At 36.2% G+C, this 26,672-nt stretch overlaps 2 protein-coding genes across 2 annotated transcripts in view; both read left to right on the top strand.

Annotated features, from left to right (window-relative positions):
* LOC134822633 (uncharacterized) overlaps positions 1 to 26,672 on the top strand; it is a 47,972-nt gene that overhangs the window by 19,019 nt on the left and 2,281 nt on the right. Inside the window, exon 9 of the mRNA XM_063833770.1 lies at positions 25,689 to 25,804. Coding sequence (XP_063689840.1) covers positions 25,689 to 25,796 — 108 coding nt within the window. The 3' untranslated portion in view covers positions 25,797 to 25,804. The remainder of the gene's footprint in view (positions 1 to 25,688; positions 25,805 to 26,672) is intronic.
* On the top strand, positions 1,729 to 13,699 carry LOC134822634 (uncharacterized). The gene is made up of 6 exons (XM_063833772.1): positions 1,729 to 1,819; positions 2,074 to 2,127; positions 6,410 to 6,550; positions 9,328 to 9,408; positions 12,439 to 12,545; positions 12,771 to 13,699. The coding sequence occupies exons 1-5, from the start codon at positions 1,748 to 1,750 to the stop codon at positions 12,535 to 12,537; spliced, it is 447 nt and encodes a 148-aa protein (XP_063689842.1). The 5' UTR covers positions 1,729 to 1,747; the 3' UTR covers positions 12,538 to 12,545; positions 12,771 to 13,699.

Consider the following 26,672-nt stretch of genomic DNA (forward strand, 5'->3'; position numbering starts at 1 on the left):
CCCTAACCCTAACCCTAACCCTAACCCTTTAACCCTAACTCAACCCTAACTCAACCCTAACCCTAACTCAATCCCTAACTGAAGCATATGCTAAAACCCTTACCTTAAGGAGAAATTCGACCAACTTCCTTGGCCTTATAGTTATATGGTCACATAACATGATCAAGACAGTTTTTCGCCGATATCTCGTCAGGGGAGCATTTTAACCCTATGGCTATACTATGTCATGAAGGGTGATTGTTGAACTTCAGATTATTGTTGAACTTCTCTGGCTCTTTTGAACAAATTGAAACAAGAATTGGTAGAATAACTCTCGAATGGAAGTGTCTAAAAATGAAGAAAGAACAGCTATTTATATTGATATCTGGCATCACGAGAAAGGGGTTAAGGTCACGTGATGTTATGTATTTGAAGGCTGCCATGGAAACTAGCTAAAGAAGCCAGTTTAATTGTGTTTGCCAGCGAATTTTTATCAGAGCTAAATCATTTATGTGCTGGCAGCCAATGGGCTTATGACTGAACTATCACGTGAGTAGGGTCTGACCAATACTCGTACAGTTGTGATGGAACTAGCAAATGCGTGGGAGGCCAACTTAATTAGGATAAGTTTGGGCAGCTTTATATTAGGACTATTCCAGAACTTTCTGGAACAATCCAATAATGAACTGGATCATTATACTTAACATGATTCGGAATCAGCGTTCAAAAAAACATCCATCCTAGTTGGTTTCATGGGGCCCTTTTAGAAAACTCTCGAAGATCGAATGTTGAGTGATTTAGCACGCTCGAAGGACAATAGTGGGCAAACCAGGAGGCGCCTTTGGTCTCCATCTCCTGGTACTGCAGTTATTAAACAACGTAATATATATATATATATATATATATATATGTATTAAACACATACTGGGCACTCTATCGTGTTATGTTCATTAGACATATACCGCATAAATACAAAGAAGAATTGGGTGTTTTATACAATCATATAGTTATACACCCATTCGGTGTGGGAATACGGGAAAGCTCATCATGTTGATGAATCTTTCAATCTTAGGCATCATGAAGAAGAGTCTGTTTAGAGTTTGCTGCGAGCAGTTTACAGCTTCAGCTTAACACTAATTAGTTAGTCAGTACACGCTCAATCATCCAGGCAACAAGTTGTAACTTTAAAAGTTACAACTTTTTGATCATCCTTTGCATTTTGTTATATTTTGTCCTTTTTAATTCAATTTCTAACTCTTGTGCTGCAGGAATCATTGCTTAATGTACAAGATTTCTTTGCGTATTTTTCCGATATCATTGAACATTATACAGGTGACCAGAAACCTATTTTTGTAATAATATCATACTCATAGTAATGTCGTGATTTTTTATATTTTCGAAAATACGTTTTCCGATTACAAAAAATAAAATTTACGCTGTGAAAATACTAATATACGGAGAATAGAAGTATCTTAATTCATAGAATACCGCGCCCGACTTCAAGTTCACTAGTTGCGTGACCGATTTGCTTTTGATAAAGGCCATGCCTTAGGGACGGCTAATCAGTTTAAAATTTGTAATGCCCGAATCAGCGGAATTCTGTTAAAATACTTATCAGAGGAGTAACGATAGACTAGTCTTAGTGAGCCGAGCTTTGAAACATGTGTTGGCGTGAAAACGGCGTCAAATAAATTTCAAAAATGAGAACCATACGAGTAAATTTAACTTGCTCGAGCAAATAATGACTTAGACATGTAATTCAGCAGTCATGGCTGTAACGAGAGTAATGCTTTTCACTTTATTTGTGGCCCTGTTTGCTCCCGGCACAGCCAACAGTGAGGTAGGAGTTTAAACCAGTTTATGATTTTATTTCAACCAAAAAAATCGAAAACAGATCAGTGATATCAACTTTATTTTTTAATTCATTATCGGTATCGGTATCTTTGTTATTTCAGAATTATAATTTATGATAATTGCTTTAAAGTTTTTAATCTCATCTGGAGTTTCTTTTAGAAATTAGTCACGATTTTTTTAAATACGCACATCCCGAATCCGACATACCTTGGCATAATGATGATCGTTGATTTTTTTCAGACGGAAGTAGCAGACTCCAAAAACGTAGCAAAAGCAGAACTAGTAAAGAAAGAGGTAAGAGTTTCAAATTAAAATCAACTTTATCATTTAAATCAGCTTATGATTTTATTTTGCCCAACAACAAAATTACCAATTTAGTGATATTAATTTAATTTTTCTAAATTATAATTGTTACTCGCGTGTAACCACATAAGGGCGTGGTAACATAACTCATTAACCCTAAGTGTAAGGACTTTGAATCCATGTTCTACCCCTCTAAATGTGATGATTCTGACCATTTTCTCATTTTCATATCCAAGTTGATCTCCTTTCTCCAATCAGAACTGGGGATATGTGGGTTTAGATATCGCAAAAGCGTTAAAAAAGGGCGTGGTACCCATTTTGTATCGCTAGTCCCAGTCCTCAGGCGCAAATTTGGGATTTCTGTATCTCGGCTTCTAAAGCCAAAGGACTTAGAGACTTGGTTATTTCCCCTACTCTTTGCGAAGGCAAAAAGATCGCAGGGAATAAGTAATCGGGTTTGGATATATGAGGTGGCCTGATGGACCTGCGGTGATGACACAAGTCTGCTCCTTCGCGGCGAAATTATTGTTGACTTAATATAACTGCAATAGCCTTATTTATATACAAGTTATGCAATATAATGTCTCAAGTGCCTAGGTTTTAAGGAATTCATGATTAACTGTTTTTTGGCTCATCGCAGCCTGAATTTCCGGATTACTTTTATATCTCGAGCTAGATAGGTCGTAGAAACTTTTCTGATATTGAAAAGTATTCGCAATGAGCATACTTATGTTAGACTTATGAATCATTATATTATGCTCATTGCTCTAAGATATTGGCAAAAATCAGTAATTTTGGCTACACGAAATACAAATTTGGTAATTTGTTTTGTCTTTTTGTTGCAAATTTTCACGTTACAATTTTCAAAATGCGGTTTGTGGCTATCGATAGGGCTTTATAGGCCATTGTATGGTTTTGGTACAATCCTTCAGCACCTGACATAGGCAATAGTGGTCACAAACCTTGAAATTTCAGGAACTGGGCAGTAGCCGAGTTAAATATTTGATAATTAATTGGACTCTTATAACTCTTTATAACTCACATATATCTTTTCAACGGTTAGTTAGACATCTTAAAACAGTATTAAACGTGGAGTAAAACATCTGATCCATTTGTAGCTCAGGTGATGTGCCCCAGAACTTCACGCCTGTGTGACAGTGGGCCTTATTGATCATGAGCCGCAAATCACAATAACTTTGGGCCTCAGAGACAAGGTCATTCGTACTCTTGCCTTAAATTGTCTCTTCGTTAGTATCATCGATCAGGTTTCTAACTTCTATATCATCTGCCTGTCCAGTGTCCATCCGTCTATTTGAGATTCATTATTACTTTAAGTTCAGTCATTTCGCATCTTTTTTCATTCAAACCACGAATTTTAGTTGTCGAACTTTAGTACGTAAATCGTCCGATAGTTAGTGAGAAGAGAAGCAATTGGTTTACAATAGCTCAAAGCTATCAAAATAAGCCCGAAGTGATTCGACTTCGAATGAAATCTACTGGAAATCCATTCTTCACGGCCGTGAATCAAGATAGGATTTCCATCGTGGGAATAGCTACCAGAGGTATGGAACTATGATCATTATGAAGTTATGAGAAACCCCGGCACCGGGCATATCCGGCGGTTTTTAATTTACGAGCCGACTAGCTCTTAGGCAGCTATTGACAGCCTGACAGGGCGGCTCACTCAAATTTGAACGGTTAATTAGGGTTTTTATAATGTATTAACCAGATTCATTATAAATAACATTTATGTCATGATAATCAATATGCCCATCATCAGCTGGTAAGGATAGTGTGTAATAAATATGCAATAAATTGTAGATGTGCCGACTAGCTCTATGAGGCTGGTCAACAAACCAGCAGGACAATAAGAAAATGTAAAACATGCCCCGTCAATAGGTCTCAGCGAACCTTAACATTAGTTGAAATATTCTCCTTAGCAGCGCGAGGCTATTGTTAACAAAAAAAGCTTACAGTTGTGTATAACCGAATAACTTGATGAACGTGTGTATAATAAACGCTTCAAACCACTTTATATTTGCCGTACGGATGCTAATTATGGATCGCTTCCCCCTGGTTTAAAGTCCTGACTGAAGATTGATTAAAAATGGAATTGTCAACTAAGACGATAAATGGGGAAGGAATTTAAACAGGCAACTAAGAATTTTCTTCACGGGTCATGTGCTGACTATGCACCCTGTTAAAGTTCACGTGCACCCTCTCAGTTTCTCATTGATTTCAAATCCAATTAATGATAATTGCTTCATTTTTATGTCATTTTGTAACTATATAATGATGATGTTACAATGTAACGTAGCATAGGAGCATAATTCAAGTATACAGAGTGCATACAAATATTACTTCAATTATATTGCAAAATTTATCGCCGATAACCGATATTATCGCGATAATTTTTTTCAAAATTATCGATTATCACGATAACAAATTTTGTACCGATAATGGCAACACTAGTTCCTTTTTCAGCAGTCTTCCCTATCATACTGGAAGAACTAGAATGAACACCGATGCAACATTAAGACAACAATAAGACAACAATAAGACAACATTAAGACAACATTAAGACAACAATAAGACAACATTAAGACAACATTAACTCAACAAACACCAATAAGACAACAAACGATAAGACAACATTAAAGCAACAAATTCGTGGCATAACAATAGATTCACCTCCATTATCTCTGAATATTATCTTGAACCTGGGCTCTACAGGTTATCGAATGTCCACCAACCTCGTGCCCCAATTATTGTCAGCCACAGGACCTCTGGCACCTGCAACTTTGGGTCTCAGAACTTCGGGAATATCTGTCCCTCAGTGATTCTGTTCCCCACATAATTCTAATTTATGAATTAATGTAAATTGTAAATGCTGAGATGGACATTCGATAACCTGTAAAGCTAAGGTTCAAGATAATATTTAGAGATAAAGGAAGTGAATCTGTTGTTATGCCAGTATGATAGGGAAAACTACTGAAAAGGGAACTAAAAAATGAGCTAAGTTAAGCAAAAATCAGCATTACCCCAGCATCTGCAAAACTTATGTACTTCAATATTAGTAGTTGCCTCTGAGACCCAAAGCTCCTGATCGATAATGCAGCTACTGTCACTCATGTGCGAGGTTTAGGGGCACATCACCTGAGTGTTAAATCATTGGGGCACGAGGTTGGTGGATTAAGTGCTCTGGGGGCCAATACTTTGGAGCAGTAGGGCTGCAATTGTGGCGTAAGGGATTCAGTTGCTGCATGACGGTTACCAAACTTTTAAAACTTACAAACTTGCTTGCTGAACTCAATTACCTTTATAAAGTTATAAGTAGCAAAAACCAGATATTGCTCAATCTAGAGATATTGACTTTATAGCTGGACTGAAGTCCCTCATTACGCCTACAGTTGAACAGAAGCGAATTGAACTTGAAGAAATAATGAATCTCAAAGAGATGGATGGACACTGGACAGGCAGATGATATAGAAGTTAGAAACCTGATTGATGATACTAACGAAGAGACAATTTAAGCCAAGAGTACAAATGCCCTTGTCTCTGAGGCCCAAAGTCATTGTGATTTGCGGCCTATGATCGATAAAGCCCACTGTCACTCAGGTGTGAGGTTCTGGGGCACATCACCTGAGCTTCAAATGGCTCAGAAGTTTTACTCCACGTTCAATACTGATTTTATTTGTTTAACTAACCGTTGAAAAGATACATGTGAGTCAAGAGTCCAATTAATTATCAAATATTTATCTCGGCCACTGCCCAGTTCATGAGTCCTGACATTTCAAGGTTTGTGACCCCCATTGCCTATGTCAGGTGCTGAAGGATTGTATCATTATCAAAACCATACAATGGCATATAAAGCCCTATTGATAGCCACAAACCGCATCTTGAAAATTGTAACGTGAAAATTAGCAACAAAAAGACAAAACAAATTACTAAATTTGTATTGCGTGTAGCCAAAATTACCGATTTTTGCCAATATCTCTACAAATAAAACAGTTTTCGTGAATATCTTAAAACCTAGACACCTGAGACCTTATATTGCTTCATAAGGCTATTGCGGTTATTTTGAGTCAAAAATCTATCGTTGTCCTGAAACAAACCATATGATAAGATGATAGACCGGAATGGTGGCAAAATTTGGGACACAAGAAAACATTATTTAGTACTCATTAACAATAAAGGCTTGCAATTTTAACGATGATTCTTTCTTTTCTCCAAGCTCGATTGAATACTAAACATTTACCATCTACTATTTTAGTCAGATTCAAGTCCATTTGGAACGACAATTAACAGGTTATCGATTGGGCAAGTAACAAATTACAACTACGCCGGGGAAGCCAGCCTCCAAAAAAAGGAGCCTTCAGGAAAACAGGCGTTACAGTTAAAGAAAAAAGAAGAGGTTAGCATTACAACTTTTGCATGACATACCTTATATAATATGTAGTCTATATATCATAGGCGCCGTGAGACGTGAGTGGCACACAATCGTGGCACACAATTTGTTTCCTTCGATTTTGATAAATTTGGCAACCAAAAGTTGTCTAAAAATGTGAATAAAATAATTTCACCATACGAAGTTTGTTTGGGGACCGGTTTTTGGTACACCGGCCAATGTTTACAAAATCATATGATACATAACAATATAATTGTATTTAATATACGTGAATATTAGAATAGAAATGAAATCTTAAATTTCTATTTATTCCCTGAAATTGTTACTAAGTTCAAAATAAATGTATATGATGAAGTCTACTATAAGAATTTATATGAAAGTCAGACCTGCTTCGCGAAAACTAACAGTTCTGTGTGCTAACAGATCCCGACTGATACTAATTTACATTAACTAACTAAGTAACTAATACTCTTAACTATCTAAAAACCAACTAGCTAGCGTGTGTGCTCGTAGAGCAGCTTAAATAATAAAATATGAGCCACAGTTCATGCTGCCTAAATCTCCTCACAAAATACTGCATCGTAAAAAAACTCGTTAAAAACGGTTTATAGAATACAACGGCCACCACTTACACCAAATTAAAATACATACTATGTAAAAACTACACTGTATCACCACGTAGATAACGAAAGTGAACATAACATACTAAAGTTCATAAATTCTGATAACAAGTCAGTGTACTTGTTGATAAGGCTCTAGCTCTCACTAACACAATTAACTTTATTGTCTCTGATAAAATAACGCTTGCTATTGTCCTGCTTTATTAGTTCTTTCATCTGTTTGACAAGTCCACTGTGTAGTATTCTCTGTTCCCTTGTCCTATCCGGTGCAAGATAAACTGACTTAAAATCATCATTTGTTTTAAGTTTGTGTGCATTCCTTAGTATAATGTCCACATCGCTAGAGCTTTGTAACTGAACTTTGACTGGTCGCGTTTTCTCAGGAACTTTCTTCCCAATCCTGCATATCTCATCCGTGTCAGGAAAATGACAGCCGGCCTCAGCAAAAACTGACTTGAAAAAGTCCGGGAGAGGGTCCATCTCTAATACGTCCTCCCACTCCCCTTCTTCCGTCTCCTTCAAACCGTAGATAATCAAGTTTCTCGATCTTTCTTCTTCTTTATTCACTGATCGCACGGCTTCTTTCACAGTTTTTGTTGTCAGCTGATTGTTTTGGACGCTGTTCTTCTTGACGACATCTGCCCAACTTTTCATTTCATTCTTTACAGTTTTCTGCACCGATTCGATCTGATTCTGCTGTCTGTTTATCAGCTGCTTTTGCATGTCTATCTGTTCTGTTTTCATCTGATCTATCTTGCTGGCTGCAGACCTGCATAGCTTCATATTGCTGTCCATTAAATTTACTATGCTGCTGAGGAAATTTACAAGCGGACCCTTAAGCAGTTTTTGTAGAACACCCTGGTTGATATCAGAGAAGGACGAGACATTCACGGCTTTCATGAGCTTTCCAATCTCCGATTGCATATCCTTTTCCACTGTGTGTAGTAAGTCCACAGAGAAATTCATCAGGTTAGAGTGGTGTGTAACACTTGCAGATAACGACTGCTGATAACAAGCTAAAAACGATACAAATGCTAAGTGGTTTACTGCGAACTGTGAGGAGATTTAAACGTATACTCAGCTTACAACTTTACCAATGAGACGAGACGTCATGAGCCTCAAAATTCCTTAAAATATATAGCATATACCCAGTTAGCAAACACTATACACTACATACATACATACATACGATACCAAACAATGTATATGGGTTTTTAAACGTGGTTTTAAACGTGGCATTACTTTACTTAAAGGAAAATATATCTGCTATCTAATTTTTTTTTAATTAAAGAATAAACCTGAAGAAAGGAGAAGGAGAGGGGGGTTTGAGTAAGGTTTGAGTAAGGTAGGATAGGAAAACAACAGGATCCAGTGCCGCAGGATTTAACAATTTTTTGTATGATTCGTTTAGTTCGTCTCTTAGGTCAGATACCCTTGTCATGGTTTTTTGCAATAACACCGTGGTTAATGGTTTACTCATATTATGATTATGATTACTAAATTAACCTATTTAATATACAAACGAGGAAACGGGCAGAGCCAATAAAATGCTGATAATTGATAATACTTGTAATTATGCCAACACAATTTGGGTCGATAGACTGGCCACTATTAAAACTTTGAGTTCACTTCTCATCAAATAAAACTTGGACCGGTTTTGGTGGGTGTTGTGATGGAATATTATCGATAATGTTGCCAAATTTGTCGGTAAATCCTTAGAAAGTTAGAAAGAGTGTTCATTAATGCTTTTCATAAAAGTTAAAACGAATTCTTCATGTACTTTTTTGCGATTTTACCCGGGGAAACTCATGATTCATATAGTGAAGTTACCATGGTAACGTATCATATTCATATAGTTAAAAATATCCGCAGTTAAAACTTGCGAGTCAAAAATCAATTAAAAAACCGGTTAACTCGATGACGTCATCAACGGGTGTTGGACACCGCTTAAATAATAAAGACACTGGCAGCGGTCCACTCTACCTAATTATGGATTTTGTTCAAATATACATATTCATATAGTATCCGCAGTTAAAACTTGCGAGCGGTTCCAATTTGGACCAAAAAAGGGATAAGGAAAATTCCAACCTCCAGCAGAATACTTACAATAATTTGTTACTTTAAAAATGATATTTTTACTGACACCGCACCTTATTCTTGAAGGTCGCTCTGAAGGAGAGGAGAAGGAAAGGAAATAAGAAAGGTAAAAGAAGGAAGTCGGGAAAGTCGGGAGTCGTTCAGCAGGTTTATTTTTAGTTCAAAACATTTTCATTCAATGTCAAAGGTGACAGGAATAAAAAAAGGTATGTAGAGATTTTTAAGAATTTTGCATAAAATGTTTTGCGACAGATTGTCGTTAAGTATATATTAATGCTTTTCATACGTCTTCATGTTATGTATCCTGGGTTAAGACAGGATATTGCCCGCTTAAAATATCATTATAATATGTTAATGTATCTAGTATGTATATATATATAGATACCTTACCGGACCTTATTTGGACGGACATTACTTGAACACTGGAGGCCCTAGCGTTCATCTTAATGTCCGTTCAAACAAAGTCCGTTCATTTAATGTCCGTCCAAGTTAAAGTCCGTTGAATTTTTTTCAAAAAGTTTTCCATTTCGAACTTTTTGTCCAAAATATGACAATTTTTAATTTCAGTCAATTTCAATAGCTATCATTAGACTGAACTAGTAAACTATATCGTTGAATCAATGAAAACAAGTTATTATAAAATTTTAACGATCTAAATTGTAAATATCACATTATGGCATGATCACTATCTTGATCTAAATTTGTTTGCCCATGCAGTTGATCTACAAGGGAAAAACAGAGCAATCTCTTCCTAAATAAACATTTCCGAAAGACTTTGAGGTTATTTTTAACGAGAAACATTGGGCAAATGAATCTACAACAATAAGTTTTATCAAGAACATCATAGTGCCGTATGTTAACGACGAAAAGGTTCTCCTTGGACCTTGGTCTGCCGGAGGCACAGAAAACTTTTCTAGTATATGATGTTTTCAAGGGTCACTTGACGGGAAAAGTCAACGAAATTATGGCACTCAACAACATAGTTCATGAGCTAGTCCCCGCCAACATGACAAACTTGTTTCACATTTCAGCCTCTAGATATTACGGTAAATCGTGTTGCCAAGGACATTGTCCGACGTTGTTTTAGTTCATATTACTCAGGGGAGGTAATGAAACAAATAAGTGCTGGGAAAGCTTTACCGTCCACGTGATGTTAAGGTTAACCTAGAGTTGTCTAAGATAAAATTAAAACCACTTCACACCGAATGGCTTGTAAAAGTTTACACTGAAATGCAGGACCCAGGTAGTTTGATAAAAAAAGGTTTCCAAAAAGCGGGTACTATCACTGATGCTTTAAGCATGGAATATTTAATGCACGAAAACCAATTTGATGAAGATGATATGTGATATTAGACAATAATCGTGTACACATATTTTGATGGTTTTGATTGCCTTCTTATAGCGTTCATATTAATGTCCGTTCATAATTATGTCCGTTCAAGTAATGTCCGTCCAGATAAGGTCCGATAAGGTAGACGCTTGGCAGTCAATTATAGGTTACATTCAATTGTGTCCGTAGATTCAAAAGCTTTAAAGATACAGCCATTTCGGACCACAAATCTTGAAGTTGAAGATAATTATTTAGACTTCAGTTTATATTATATGAAAAAAAGTAACTTAATAACTTTTAAAATCAATTTTACGCCATTAAGAAGCAATTTAGTTAAAAATTTGAGGTCTTATTGAAGTTTGATAATTGTTCAAGCATTCTGAAAATTTACCGGAAAGTTTTATTTGTTCGGTCCTTCATAAGGATATTCGCTATTGAAGTTTATAGTGCTTTTTTGAAGAATAATTTTATAAAAGCACCCATTTTGTGATTTAGTATTCTCTGGTGTTGGGCCATCCCTTAGGTTGTGGAGCTCAGTTCTCCTTCCTATAGGTCTATATTGTGCATTAGGCTAGTTTTAAAGTTGAAAATCAAAAAGTTGCACACGTGGGTAAAGATTGATAGAAAATTTCTAAAATCACTGAAAATTGCTAATTTCACGATTTTCATCAACTTTGAAGTCCCGTTGTGATGTAAGTTCTTTATGAAATCTTTTGAAACTCTGCATGCTTATCGATCTATATAAAAATAATCAATATGCAAAAATATTTACGGTGATTCAATATTGTATGAGCACGCAACTAACGTTCGCTCAACGTTTGCACGTGCGAAAGGTGAGAATGTTGCTCACTCGTGACTTCGAATAGATTATGCTTTCCAACTTGAATGATTATAAAGTGGCATATTCAGTCAATCAGTCAGTGATCGACAAATATACTAACCTAAACAGTAAACACAAGGAAATGTTTTCAAAGGTAAAATTTCGAAATTGTTGAAATTACCTCCTTATTAATGAAGTTATCGGTTTATATTTCGACTTTGTAAAGTACCCTGACATTAATCAAAAAGAGATGATATTTGACCAAAACCCATAATCATGGGTAATCAGTGAAATTGGTCGCTCACTCGTCGCTCATAGTTGCACAGCATAAAATTTTGTATGACATACATTTATTTTTATTTTCCGTCAGTTCGCGCTATAGTTAGTGTTTCCAATTACCATGTCAAATTTTCACGTCCAATTGTAGCCATAGATGAGCGTTATTAACGAAATTGAGTTCCTTTTTTAACATTTGTCCTAATCTGAAATATATATGGATTTTATAATTACCAGGATGTCATACTGCACAAATTAAGAAATAAATTACTTGGAACTATGTACACCAAAAGAAACCAGTTAATTGCGAAAAATGTCCAGTATAAAGTTTCTCTCGTTTTTCTTTGAAACCTATCCCAGGTTTAATGATACCAAGCCATGGTCCAAGCCATCACGCTATGAAAATCACAGATTAATAAACGGTGCATTGATAATTGATAAACATCATGATTTATTATCTTACAGTCTTACGTAGAGACAGAGTTCTTTCAATGTCCTGTTGTGCGTAGTGTTTTCTTCCTTCTCCCTTAGTATATAATATCAGCGATAATTATGAGCGCTGAGTGCTTTATTTTAAGATGCTACAAGAGTAACCAAAACATAAATTGTTCTGCTCTTATTGCAAAACTTAACAATTAACATGATATTTACTTTAACTTAGTGCTATAAACTGGTCAACATTGAATATTTGTATATCTTTCAATATAATTATTATAAAGCTCTAGCAACAAATAATCCTCACCAATTTCAGAACACAACCGATGGCCTTGCTGATTTAGGAAACGACGTTCTTGCTTTAGTAGGAAGAAGGGAAGAACTAGAGACAAGAGGGAGAAACAAGGGAGAATAAATAATGCGGTAACTATAATTACTAACTATAGCTTTTGAGTATAACTAACGGGCTTTTTAAAGATCTTGAAATCTAAAACTTGGAAATGCTCTATTAAAGATTTATTAACCATACCACAGGGTAGGTTTCATTTCATCCGTTTCAATAATTCTTAATTTTGAGATTTTAACAAGAATTGTAAAACTATATTTTTAGGAGGTAACGAAAAGTCAGAATAAAAAAATATTTTTCAGAATACAAGTTACCTTTATTTGGCTAATTGGACACCATTGTGCTGATGGGACGATTCAAAAAGGACTGTATAGCGATACCGGACATTATAACAAAATAATACATTAAAAACTAGACCACATTTGAATTATCTTAAATATACATATTTTGGATGAACATAATATATGTATATCAGGTTTAAACGAGAATTGCGCCGGTTAGCGGACGCTAGATTTCCATCGACCGTACTCGTAGGCATTGCCTTTTAAAATTTAAAATTACAATTTACAAAATCCATGTGAAGAAATGGTTGTTTACAAGTCTACCTAAGTTGTTAGATTAAATAAAATGGTAGTCGTGAAATCCGTAGTAGGTTACCGTTATGTAACTCATAATAACATTTATGGTCCCCGTCCATTTCGTATAACAAATCAATCAGAGCCTAACAATGTTTGACATGACTTTAACATTTAACACTAAACATTAAACCTACGTAAAACGGGAATGAATTTATATGTAAATCTGTTTTAAAACAACATATCAAAAATAAATCATTGAAATTACATACGCTGACCGTAACTTCCAGTCAGCTTGGCGCCGCGCATTTGAAAATTTAATTCAATCGTCGATTCGTGCAAATGTATGCGGAGGGTAACCGTGGCGACGATACCATTACTGACCTGCGCGTGGAGGATATGCATTAAAATGGCTATGCAGAGGGTAATGCATGTTTTCCTTTGTGACACGACTCACCTGACACGAAAAACCTACCTACCTACTATACCCATTCTCAAATCCTACCACTTCTAACCATCTTATGATTTTTTGAAAAGTCGATGGAAAAAATATGGGTTCATAATTTTATTAGGCATGCCTGTGAGTTCCTTTCAATGTTTTTGAAGATATGATTTATTAACATTTATTATTAGTATTACTTTTAGCTTCATTATAATCGTAATGTATAATATTGTTTCGACTATCGATCACAATTCCGGTGCTGGCGATCGCTGATCACTCCACAAAATCAAATTTGTTGGTCCTTGGTCAGTACTCAGTAGGGGTCGTTCACATATTACGTAATCACTGAAGGGAAGGGAGGGGGTTTTTATATGCTATTGCTACCTTATCGGACCTTATTTGGACGGACATTACTTGAACCTTAATGTCCGTTCAAATAAAGTCCGTTCAATTAATGTACGTCCAAATTAAAGTCCGTTGAATTTTTCTCAACAATTTTCCCATTTCGAACTATCGGTCCAAAATATGACAACTTTTTAATTTCAGTCAATTTCAATAGCTATCATTAAACTAAACTATATCGTTGAATCAATAAAAACAAGGTATTATAAAATTTTAACAATCTGAATTGTAAATATCACATTATTGCATGATCACTATCTTGAAGTTGATCTTCGGCTTCTTCTACCTCCACATTTTCTCTTACAACTGGTTATCTGTCCAACTCGTAGTCGTACCGGGCAATGAACGATCCCAACTGCTCTACTAGAGAGATACTTGAATGCCTAAAGTACAGCTTAAGCTTTATCTCTAGCTCCCCACTTGGTATAGGCGACCTTCGGGGCTTCGGTGGCTTATATATTATGTCAGCTACGATACCTTCTACCATACCACCCATCTGATCGATAAAGTAGAAGACAAACCGGGATATCTCCCTGCACGAAAACCCATTTGATAAAGATGATATCTGATATTAGATAATGATCATGTACACATATTTTAACATTTTTTCCGTTCACCCTTTTGTAAAAAGGCAATAGTGAAAGGTTACAAATGGACGTTTTTGCACAAAAACGTGGATTTTGGAGATTGCGGTAGGTGGGTCAAGCATATGTCGTGTTCCTTACTTACTTTCGTTCGTTACCATGACAACTAGCGCGCAGTGCAGCGCGCGAGTATTGCTTGCGGAGATTTGATGTATATAGCTAGCCTGTCAATGAATTTTATTTCAAAATTCAAATAAACTTTACATCAATGTATTACAGTTATATTCAATAGAAAAGACCACAATATCTCCTGTGAGGCAAAAAAATGGAAAAAGAGAGCTAGAAAAATATTCATGAGACTCAACACTACCAGACTGCAGCTGGAGTGAGAAACATTATGTAAACATCAAAGTAAAATGTATTTCGGCTGAACCAAAACACGGTGGTAAAACCATAATTACATTGGTGCCGACACTGCATAAAATCATTAATAAATAATCAAGAGAACAAATTAAAATGTATACGATACCTTCTTGCTACTACTCCACAAACTTACACGACATAACAACTGAACAACATAACATAATTATATATTATAATATACCAATCTATCTAACCACTCAATGGACCTTCACGTACGTACTGCGTGACGCGCTTGTTTCATAGAAGAAAAAACGGCGCGTTCTACTGCAGGTGCGAATAAATTTAAATAAAATATATAATATTCCAAGATGGGCCGTCTAATCAGGTCAGCATACGTCAGAAGACCAGAGAAATTCAGTTAGCTTTGTTTTGAAAATAGAAATTTTCTCAGTCTGTCTAACATAGGCTGGCAATGCATTCCACAGAAGCATTGTTCTATAAAAGAAGCTGTTTCTGAAACTATCGCAGTTCGGTACAATAGAGCAGGTATATGTGCTGGTGTCAAGTCCTTCAATTACTGACACCGTGCTCCTTGTGTACCTCATTGTTCCAGCTTTAACAACAGTAATATATTCAGGTAGAGATATACTTACCAAATCATTTACTATTTTATAGAAGAGCGTAATTGAATTATGGATGAACTTAGATCTAATCGGTAAAATTTTAAGCTCCTTCTGCTTCTCATAGAATACAATATCACTATAATGATCAAACTGTTGTCCATTGATCCATTTGATCGCTCTTTTCTGGATTGCCTCAAACTTCGACATGTGTGTCGATCGCTGAGGACACCATATAACTGAGCAATGTTCAAAGATTGATCTTACAATGGTAAGGTAGAAAGCCCTCTTTTGGCGTTTATCAATGGTAAAATGACAGGTTCTCTTTAAGAGCCCAAGCTTCGAGCTTGCTTTAGATATCAATTGATCACAATGTGCACCCCACAGAAACCTGTTGGTCATCATTACACCAAGATCTGTATGGGATGCCACATTATCAATTATGAATTCTTTAAGAATATAACAATAAATATTAAAAGAAAGATTGTCTAATACATTTTTTTGCAGAGTTACAGATAACACCTTACACTTTGAAGGGTGAAAAGTCATTTTGTTATCGATTGACCAGGCAAACAACCTGTCCATATCTCCTTGGAGAATATAGTGGTCTTCAAAGCATTCGATGACCCTCCAAATTTTGGTGTCATCTGCATACAATGCTACATTTGCATCCTCCGAAACACACGAGAACATGTCGTTGATGAATAGAACAAACAGAAGTGGTCCCAGAATAGATCCCTGGGGCACTCCTGATTGCACGGGAAGCGTGCTTGAGACAGCTCCGCCTACAACAACCTGCTGTCGTCTGTCTTGTAAATACGACTTCAAAAATCTAAGCATCAGACCATCAATAGCATATAAATTTTTTAGCTTGCGAAGGATTAAGTCATGTGATACACTGTCAAATGCCTTAGCAAAATCAAAATAAACAATGTCGGATCTTGACTTATTGTTCAGGGGCCAGTGCAAGGTTTCTGTGAATGGGACCATCTGGGTAGTCCAACTCCAAGACATTTCCATTCACAAAACCGTGTTGTCTACAGTCGACCCACTGGACTTGAGATTTTAAACTGTCTCAAAAAATTGAAGAACCACAAAAGTGCTGGGATTGACGAAATCTCTAATGAGCAGTTAAAGTATGGGGCAAGCGGTCTTGTGGATAGGATGGAGAAATTGTTCTCTAAAGTTTGGAATTCAGAAGCAGTGCCTGACGACTGGTTGAAAGGCATCGTGATAATTGTACCAAAGAAGGGTGATACCTCTCATTGCTCCAATAATAGGGGGATCACTTTAAGATCTACAGCATCGAAACTGTATCAAATCATCATTTTACAACGCATGAGTGACGGTTTAGAAAGTTTGCTACGAGACAATCAGTGTGGGTTCAGAAAGAACAGATCATGCATTGATCAGATTTATTCACTCCGCACTATTATACATAACTGCATTGAATATAATCTCCCCCTGTATGTAAATTTTGTGGACTTCAAGGCAGCTTTTGATTCTATCGACAGGAATTATATTTGGAAAGCTTTCAGTCATTATGGCCTGCCATGTAAATACATTCGAATAATACAGGCATTCTTTAATGGAACTGTCAGTGCTGTTAGACACAATGGTGAACTATCAGAATGGTTTGAAGTAAGTTCAGGCAGTGGCCAAGGAGACATTCAGGGTCCCCCACTTTTTAATGTCTGCCTCAATGTGGCTGCTGAGAGAACAGAAAGCAACAAAGTGGTGTCCCACGTAGCGGTTCTTCAAAGATCTATCAGTCCGCTTGTTGATGATATCACTGTGTTAGATACAGACTATGCAGATGACATGGCTGTACTGGATAACAGCGAGGAAGGTCTTCAAGAAACAACTGACCTTTTGTGTATGTATGGTGCCCAGGGAGGTCTCAGAATCAATGGTAAAAAGACTGAGGCTATGGTCATTGGTAAAGCAACCTCTCAACGGCCATACACGAAAGAAGCCACAGTGAACATCACTGTTAAAGACACGCCAGTGCAGCAAGTTAGTGACTTTACGTACTTAGGTACAATTATTTCCAGCGACGGTTCTATCGACCGTGAGCTGTCAGCTAGGATTCAGAAAGCTTCCGGAGCCTTCAATCAACTGAGTAATATATGGAAAAACCGCAACATCCAGTCTTATACAAAGATCAGGATTTATAAGGCAGCAGTTTTGACAATATTGTTATATGGTAGTGAGGTTTGGAACACAACCAAAAAGCAGCTACATCGCTTTGAGGTGTTCCATCAGCGTTGCTTGAGGAGAATACTTAGGATAAGATGGCTCGATCGGGTTAGAAACACTGAAGTGCTGGAGCGTGCAAAGATAAATCCAGTAGAGACGTTCATAGGAGCAAACCGCCTGCGTTGGTTTGGCCATGTCACCAGAATGCCAGACACTAGGCTTCCTAAGTACCTGCTTAACTGGACCCCTGCGCATGGGAGAAGATCTAGGGGCCGTCCAAGAAAGAACTGGATGAAATGTTTGCTGGAAGATGCTGCAGCGTTTACAGGAAACACTGACATAGACCTAGAAGGAGCGAGCGAGATGGCTAGTGACCGAAAACTTTGGAGGGAGATGATACGTCACAAACGGGAGTTCATTGGTGCAGGCCACTCGAATGATTGAGGAGACCTAATCAAGTACAAGTAAGTAGTAAGTACTTATACCGATCTCAGTAACCCAACGGATTAAACCATGTTGAGATCCATTGAGGATAGCTTTACAAAGAAGAGGATCAGTAGATAAAATTGTAGATAAAAAAGTGTTTCTCTCACTCACTTTCGATAAGACAAAAAGTGAGTCGGCGATTAGAACAATATAAATGGAAAAGACAACTACTTTTCATAATAATATAATGATTTATTTTATAAGGTTACTTATGAATTTATTCGAGAAATAATCTGGAAGTATTATCGGCATCTTTTCACACATATATGACCGACGAGCACGTACACAGTAGCCAAGCTCATGAGAACTGATAAAATGTTGAAATTAGGGAATAGTTAAACACCATTGCGAGTAGGTAAATTTGCTAGGGGCCTGGAGGGGGTTATTTAAAACATATAAGTGATACGAAAAGATTGTATTAGCAGGAGCTATCAAAATACATGTGTAAATCGTCTTCAGCTAGTTTGCTAGTTTAAACATGATATAGTTGCTTTTATTAGCAATTTGTGTCCAACTGCAACAGCTTATACTACTGATTCACGGTCCTTGGAAACTTTTCTGACTCGTTACCTGACCCGAGGTTTGTAATACTCACTCCCATTCTATATTAGAGTCTTAAAGTAATTTCCGGACAGAAAATTTATTTATGCGTCGTAATATTGTTATGATGAGTCTGTAAAAAGGACGGGGAACTGCTCTTTTCAGGCAAAGATAACTGTTCAATGTAGCTACAATATTATATTTATGTCAAAATTCGTGATAATGTCACGAACACATGAAATGAACATGAAATACATGGTATGCAGCGGTTATGAATAGGAATAATGATGTGAAGTGTGTCGGGGTGTATGCAAGGTGCAATAAATAATTAAATGTCGACGATGATGACGATACATAGAGGCCGAAGAATTATGAGGAATACCAGATCCTGGTGGAAGTGTGGAACCTAAGCGATCCATGATATCACGATAGGCCCTACATTTACAATTTAGTTTTACATTGAGTCATAAATTAGAATTACTAGCAAAACTGCGTGTTTTGATCTAGAAAAACATTTTCACATTCATATTACAGAAACGTCAACTGAGGTGATGAAGATGACTTGGATGTCACTTTATGTGGATTGCACTCCAATTTCTAGTATTGGCGAAGTTCGACTACATTTGCACTTCATTCCGGCGATGTTACCCGCAGCATGGCGATTTTACCCTCGCGACCAAATTGCCCATTGTAACACGTAGGCTAGAGCTAGATAAGTAAAATTGGCAGGTATATCAAAGAAATATAATTAAGTTTCGAGTGGTATGGTGCTGAGTGGAAGATTTATACCGTAATCTACAAGGGTGGATCGAATCTGTACTTAGATAAACCTAGGGTGGAGTGCTTATTTTAGGCTCCACAAGAGCGCCCATAAAGCTCTTGAAACATGATCATGCCTGGCTAGCCAGAGTAACGAGTTCGACTTACCTACATCATGTCCTCCTTCAGGTCCACCAGGATCCCGAGTTCGTAACGTCCCACTAATATAGTGGTACCCAACCACGGATACTCGGGAGTATTATTCCCGCAAGTGGCGGGAAGGAACTTAGTAATTTCAATCACAGTTTATAGCTCAGGACCTTTTCCTGGCTGGTGACTCATTAGTCACATACTTCAGTGTAGAGACTAGTAACATACGCCTACGTAAATACGCCTATTTAAGGGGGCCGGAATGGAACTTCCGACATCAAGGTAATTAGAAGGGAACATACAATAGTTTTCAATAGAATAATTTAACACGTAACCTATTAGCCCTCCCTAGGAGTACTCACCTCAGTATTATAGGAAAGGAGTTGGTTACAGGAAAGGAGTTCCGCGAGGTTGGACTCTAGAGATGTGACGATCCTCCGGTCGCTGTTCCACGATAGTACGTTATCAGTGTCCCTCCGTGAGTAGTATTCCTTACCATCCAGGCGTAGGAGAGTCCGTGGTAGAGGGAACCAAGGTTGGTGCGGGCAGGACCAGAGAGAGCCGTGAGTACCAGAGATCAGAGAGCCGTGGGTCCCAGAGAGAGCCGTGGGTACCAGAGAGAGCCGTGGGTACCAGAGAGAGCCGTGGGTACCAGAGAGAGCCGAAACTGAGCTTTGTATAGTGTATTTATACTCCCTCCATTACTCGGTCGTGTTGGTCTTTAATGGAAATTGTGTTATCTTGATTAGTCCTTGATTGACTGATCCGGTTTCCCGCTCTGTAATTGCTCCCGAGAGCGCTATCTTAATTGTCCCCGAATCCGCTCTTTGTCCCTGTCTAATCTTTAGGATTAAGTCAGTTAATCTTATACCAATGTATAGAGAACTAATATCCAAGAGATTACGGTAGGGTGAATGGCGAAGTTACCCCATATTACAGTAACTTCGCCCTGATTTCAATGGCACCATGAATCTAGATGACTATTTATGCGTGGCTGGTGTGTTTCATACGAAAACATTTGCTTTACCAATCCTGTTGATATGAGCTATATACTCGTGTCACATTTTCTAAATAACATGAAATAGCTGTAAAACATGGCGAAGTTCCCCCATTTTACGGTACTGTACGGCATAATTGCACTTATTGGCATGGTGCGTACTGTGAAAAATAGCCACTGAGAGATTCGGAGTAAGCTCAACAGTGTACAATTCATCATTGAAATCTGGGCGAAACACTCTGCTCAGGGATTACCCAACCCAAACAATGGTGAATGGAGTAAGCCCGCAACAATAGACTACATGTATATAAACTTGGTATCAACATAATGGATTCGTTGGGCATCATCGGAATTAGGCATTTAAGCTCTTTGTCCCTGTCTAATCTTTAGGATTAAGTCAGTTAATCTTATACCAAATGTATAGAGAACTAATATCCAAGAGATTACGGTAGGGTGATAGAGGCCTGAACGGTAACGTACCGTGTTGGACACACACTGGTATGCTGAACCATCCGGGGGTATATGATAATTATAACCAGTTTAATCTTGTTCAGCGTCCTCGAAAACTTTGGGTTACAAAGTTTTCGCTTCGATTTTCATCAATAAAAAACCTTTTTATTTTCGGTTTCTGGGCCAGCTGTCTCAGAAGGTGATAGCAGATGCTGCGAAATACTGCGACATTCGTGTGACAAACGGGCAATTCGGTAATCTAGCTAGGCACACTTGGGGAACAGTTGGGGCACACTTGGGGCACAAAATTGTATTCCATGGGCACAGTTGGGGCACAGTTGGGGCATACTTGGGGCATAAACTTAAAGTTACTTGGGCCTGGGGCACATTTGGGGCACACTTGGGGCACAGTTGAGGCAAAAATGACCTGAAGCAGAGTTTTAGTAACCTAAACACACTTGGGGCACACTTGGGGCACAAAGATACTTGGGGCGTCTGCTCAAAAGTTATATAGTTATATAGTGTAGATTTCACTCTTCTTATGACTTATACCGACCCCTGCATGTTCTACATACTTCCAAATTTTAAATTCATCCCAAAGTTTTGTACAATGCACTGGAATGTTAGTGCTACAAATAAAGTAATATATTCACTTTATCCTACCCTTACTCGGGAATATTATAGCGGGTTAATTTATGACTGGGAAAATTAATGACCGGGAAAAATATGGCGGAATTTTCCAAAACCCACCAAGCATCAAAATGTATTACTATTAGTTTACCTTACTCGGGAACATTATAAATCAAGAGGCTTGCATATAATGAACATATTGACACGGGTGCAGAGTTGAGTCTGTACGGAACCTAGTAGTTTCAGATCCTTGTTTAACTTGCCGTACAGCAAGGTCATCCACTACTTTAGCCCGGCGAGGCACATAACTCCCTCTACAACTCCATGACAAATGTTTCATATATACTAGCCGAGTTCACAAGTTATATCCTTGTGTTTGAGAAGAGCTCGTTAGAACTGCTTCCTTTCCCTTCAGTATCCCACAGTCTCTCGAGTTTCGTAACTGCCAGAGAACTCTCTTAAACAATTACTAGACTCGGTGATTATAAATCAAGAGGCTTGCATATAATGAACATATTGACACGGGTGCAGAGTTGAGTCTGTACGGAACCTAGTAGTTTCAGATCCTTGTTTAACTTGCCGTACAGCAAGGTCATCCACTACTTTAGCCCGGCGAGGCACATAACTCCCTCTACAACTCCATGACAAATGTTTCATATATACTAGCCGAGTTCACAAGTTATATCCTTGTGTTTGAGAAGAGCTCGTTAGAACTGCTTCCTTTCCCTTCAGTATCCCACAGTCTCTCTTATAGCGGGTTAATTTATGACTGGGAAAATTAATGACCGGGAAAAATATGGCGGAATTTTCCAAAACCCACCACTTTATCCCAGTCATAATATTCCCGAGTAAGGTAGATACAACTTCAAAATATAAAACGGAAAATTTTATCTTGCAAAATGTCAATTTAATGGTTGTTTTAGCTTATCTTACTTTAGAAAAAAGGAAATTATTTGGACGCTGGAGGCCCTAGCGGTCATTTTACTATTTTTTTTTTTTTTTTTTTTTTTTTTTCATTTTACTATTTAAATGTCCATTCAAACAAAGCCCGCCAAGGTAGTTAAATTAAATACATTAAACTATTAAATACATTAAACTATTAAATACATCAAATGAATAACGCATGTTTTATTATACATTACGGCAGGGATATTTCTCAGTTGTTATGTTAGGTTAAATAATCTCAATAAGCTCGATCTAGTTGAAACACTAATGATATGCGTCTAGACCCCCACCAAATCTAGTGCCCCACTTGGCGAGATGTCGGGCTAGTAAAACAACTAAAATATCCAACAAAATTTGAAACTATATCTATCAAATTCAATAAAGTTCCTGAAAGATGGTTATATTTCTAATCACAGCGTCACGTTTCGCAACTCCATATTCAAAACAGTAGAACCCACGATGAATGATCTGCCTAATGATTGTAAATCCTCTGGACTGAGTAGTGATTCCAAGCGGGAGCCTATACTAGGTAGTCCGAGCAAGTTTATTTTTATCGTGCACCCCCTACCTATACAGAGGACCGTTTCTCAGTATTGAGTTCACATCAATTCTGAAGTCAGATCCGAACCATTGTGTAACTAAACTTTAACTAAACTTTAACTAAACTTTAACTTGCGTTCTGTGTTACGTCCACTGAGGAGTTTTTCGCACTGACTTTTATTATTTCTAAAATGAGAAATAAAACGTTTTTACAACCCCATATTTAACTAGCTCGCACACTCATTTAAGGTTTTCACTTTTCCGTAAAAACCGGGATGGCGCGCAGAACTGACCAAATAATAAATTAAACACGTAATTCAGCAGTCATGGCTGTAACTACAGTGGTGCTCTTCACTTTATTTGTGGCCCTGTTTGCTCCCGGCACACCCAATGAAGAAGATACAAGAAATGACATTGGGTCCTTGGTCCTGAATAAAGCAGAAGAAGTAGCGCTAGCAAAAAGAAAGGTAAGAGTTTCAAATAAAGAATTAAAATCAAGTTTACAGTTTAAACTAGTATTTTTTTCACCCAAAAACAAAATAAAATGGTGACATCAAATTTTTTTTATTTATCTATTATCGGAATTTGTTAGTTTGCAGTTGAAAAGAGAGGAAGGAGAAACAAAAACAAGAAGCAAAAACAGCCGGAGGAAGATCCGGTAAGGGTTAAATTTCATTACATTTCATTACATTTCATTACATTTCATTACATTTCATTACATTTCATTACATTTCATTACATTTCATTACATTTCATTACATTTCATTACATTTCATTACATTTCATTACATTTCATTACATTTCATTACATTTCATTACATTTCATTACATTTCATTACATTTCATTACATTTCATTACATTTCATTACATTTCATTACATTTCATTACATTTCATTACATTTCATTACATTTCATTACATTTCATTACATTTCATTACATTTCATTACATTTCATTACATTTCATTACATTTCATTACATTTCATTACATTTCATTACATTTCATTACATTTCATTACATTTCATTACATTTCATTACATTTCATTACATTTCATTACATTTCATTACATTTCATTACATTTCATTACATTTCATTACATTTCATTACATTTCATTACATTTCATTACATTTCATTACATTTCATTACATTTCATTACATTTCATTACATTTCATTACATTTCATTACATTTCATTACATTTCATTACATTTCATTACATTTCATTACATTTCATTACATTTCATTACATTTCATTACATTTCATTACATTTCATTACATTTCATTACATTTCATTACATTTCATTACATTTCATTACATTTCATTACATTTCATTACATTTCATTACATTTCATTACATTTCATTACATTTCATTACATTTCATTACATTTCATTACATTTCATTACATTTCATTACATTTCATTACATTTCATTACATTTCATTACATTTCATTACATTTCATTACATTTCATTACATTTCATTACATTTCATTACATTTCATTACATTTCATTACATTTCATTACATTTCATTACATTTCATTACATTTCATTACATTTCATTACATTTCATTACATTTCATTACATTTCATTACATTTCATTACATTTCATTACATTTCATTACATTTCATTACATTTCATTACATTTCATTACATTTCATTACATTTCATTACATTTCATTACATTTCATTACATTTCATTACATTTCATTACATTTCATTACATTTCATTACATTTCATTACATTTCATTACATTTCATTACATTTCATTACATTTCATTACATTTCATTACATTTCATTACATTTCATTACATTTCATTACATTTCATTACATTTCATTACATTTCATTACATTTCATTACATTTCATTACATTTCATTACATTTCATTACATTTCATTACATTTCATTACATTTCATTACATTTCATTACATTTCATTACATTTCATTACATTTCATTACATTTCATTACATTTCATTACATTTCATTACATTTCATTACATTTCATTACATTTCATTACATTTCATTACATTTCATTACATTTCATTACATTTCATTACATTTCATTACATTTCATTACATTTCATTACATTTCATTACATTTCATTACATTTCATTTTATGTTTTTTTCTAATATGCTTTACACTCCCTCCTTTACACTACCAACGAGGTGTCATCAATAGATTGAAGCACAAGCAATAGAATTTTATTTGATCGTGGAATCTAGACCATGCTCAACCATGAGTCATAGACCAAAATACAATAAGTATAACAACTCACATGTTGGCAAGAACTTTTATATTCTATAATCGTGGAATCTAGATTATTTGAGTTTAGCCATGCTCAACCAGTCAACTTTATATTTTAATCAAAATAATGTGACCATGTCTTATCTTAAAACGTTACAATGATAGTAATATAATAACGTATATTTTAAAGTTATTACAGTGATTTATATGATGATTTAATATCTTTGATCTTAGTCTATTCTATGAAATGCCAGCAACAAATAATGCTCACCACTTTCAGAACACAATCCTTGACCATGCAGCCGATTTCCTTGGAAACGGAGCAGATGCCGTTGCCGATTTAGCGAATGGAATTTTTGGTGTTCTCGGAGAAGAAGAAAAAGAATAAATCAAGCGGTAACTATAATTAATAACTATAACTTTGAACTTATGATAGACATGATCGGTTTTTAAAGATCTTGAAATTTTTAAAAAATTGTTGTTATTCTATATCATTGTTTAGTTATTATCATTTATAATATATTCTCTTTCAAAAGTATTCCAAGTGATTTATATAAGTATAACACACATACAACATAACGCCGGGACGCACAATACAATGATTATATTTTAATTTTTTCCGCGATGCGCGGGAAAAGTTGATAATAATTTCAAGTGCGAAGCGCAAGGGATTATTATTATAACAAGAATTGCGCCCGTTGTTTCGTTTTGGCGGACACTAGATTTCCATTTCACATTTACTATAAATTTAAGGATAAGCTCCAATCAGCTCACTTCAATCTTCATGATAATAATATAGATAAATTATGCATCAAATACGGGAAAAAATTCAGTACAATTGCCGTAGAACTTAACTTGTATCTGTAATTCAAGAAATTATCAGCAAAGGTAAACTATACTCGTGTACACATCAATACACTACGCGTGCCACGTACAAATTGGGCGTATTACCTAATAGTAATATTATACATTACATGCATCGTATACAATAAAACACAGTCGCGCCGCGCATTCATAGATCACAGGCTATCTATACATCACATCTCCGCAAACAATCCTCGCGCGCGCGCAACTTTTTCGTTGCTTGGTAACGAACGGAAGTAAGCAAGGAACACGACATATATTTGACCCACCTACTGCAATCTCCAAAATCCACGTTTTTCTGCAAAAACCTCCATTCGTAACCTTTCACTATTGCCTTTTTTCAAAAGGGTGAAAAGGAAAAAATAACACCGACGTGCTTTAGCACGAGGGGTTATTTTAA

Source organism: Bolinopsis microptera, chromosome 11, assembly GCF_026151205.1.
Source record: "Bolinopsis microptera isolate Bmic1 chromosome 11, MBARI_Bmic_1.0, whole genome shotgun sequence".
Taxonomy (NCBI): Eukaryota; Metazoa; Ctenophora; class Tentaculata; order Lobata; family Bolinopsidae; genus Bolinopsis; species Bolinopsis microptera.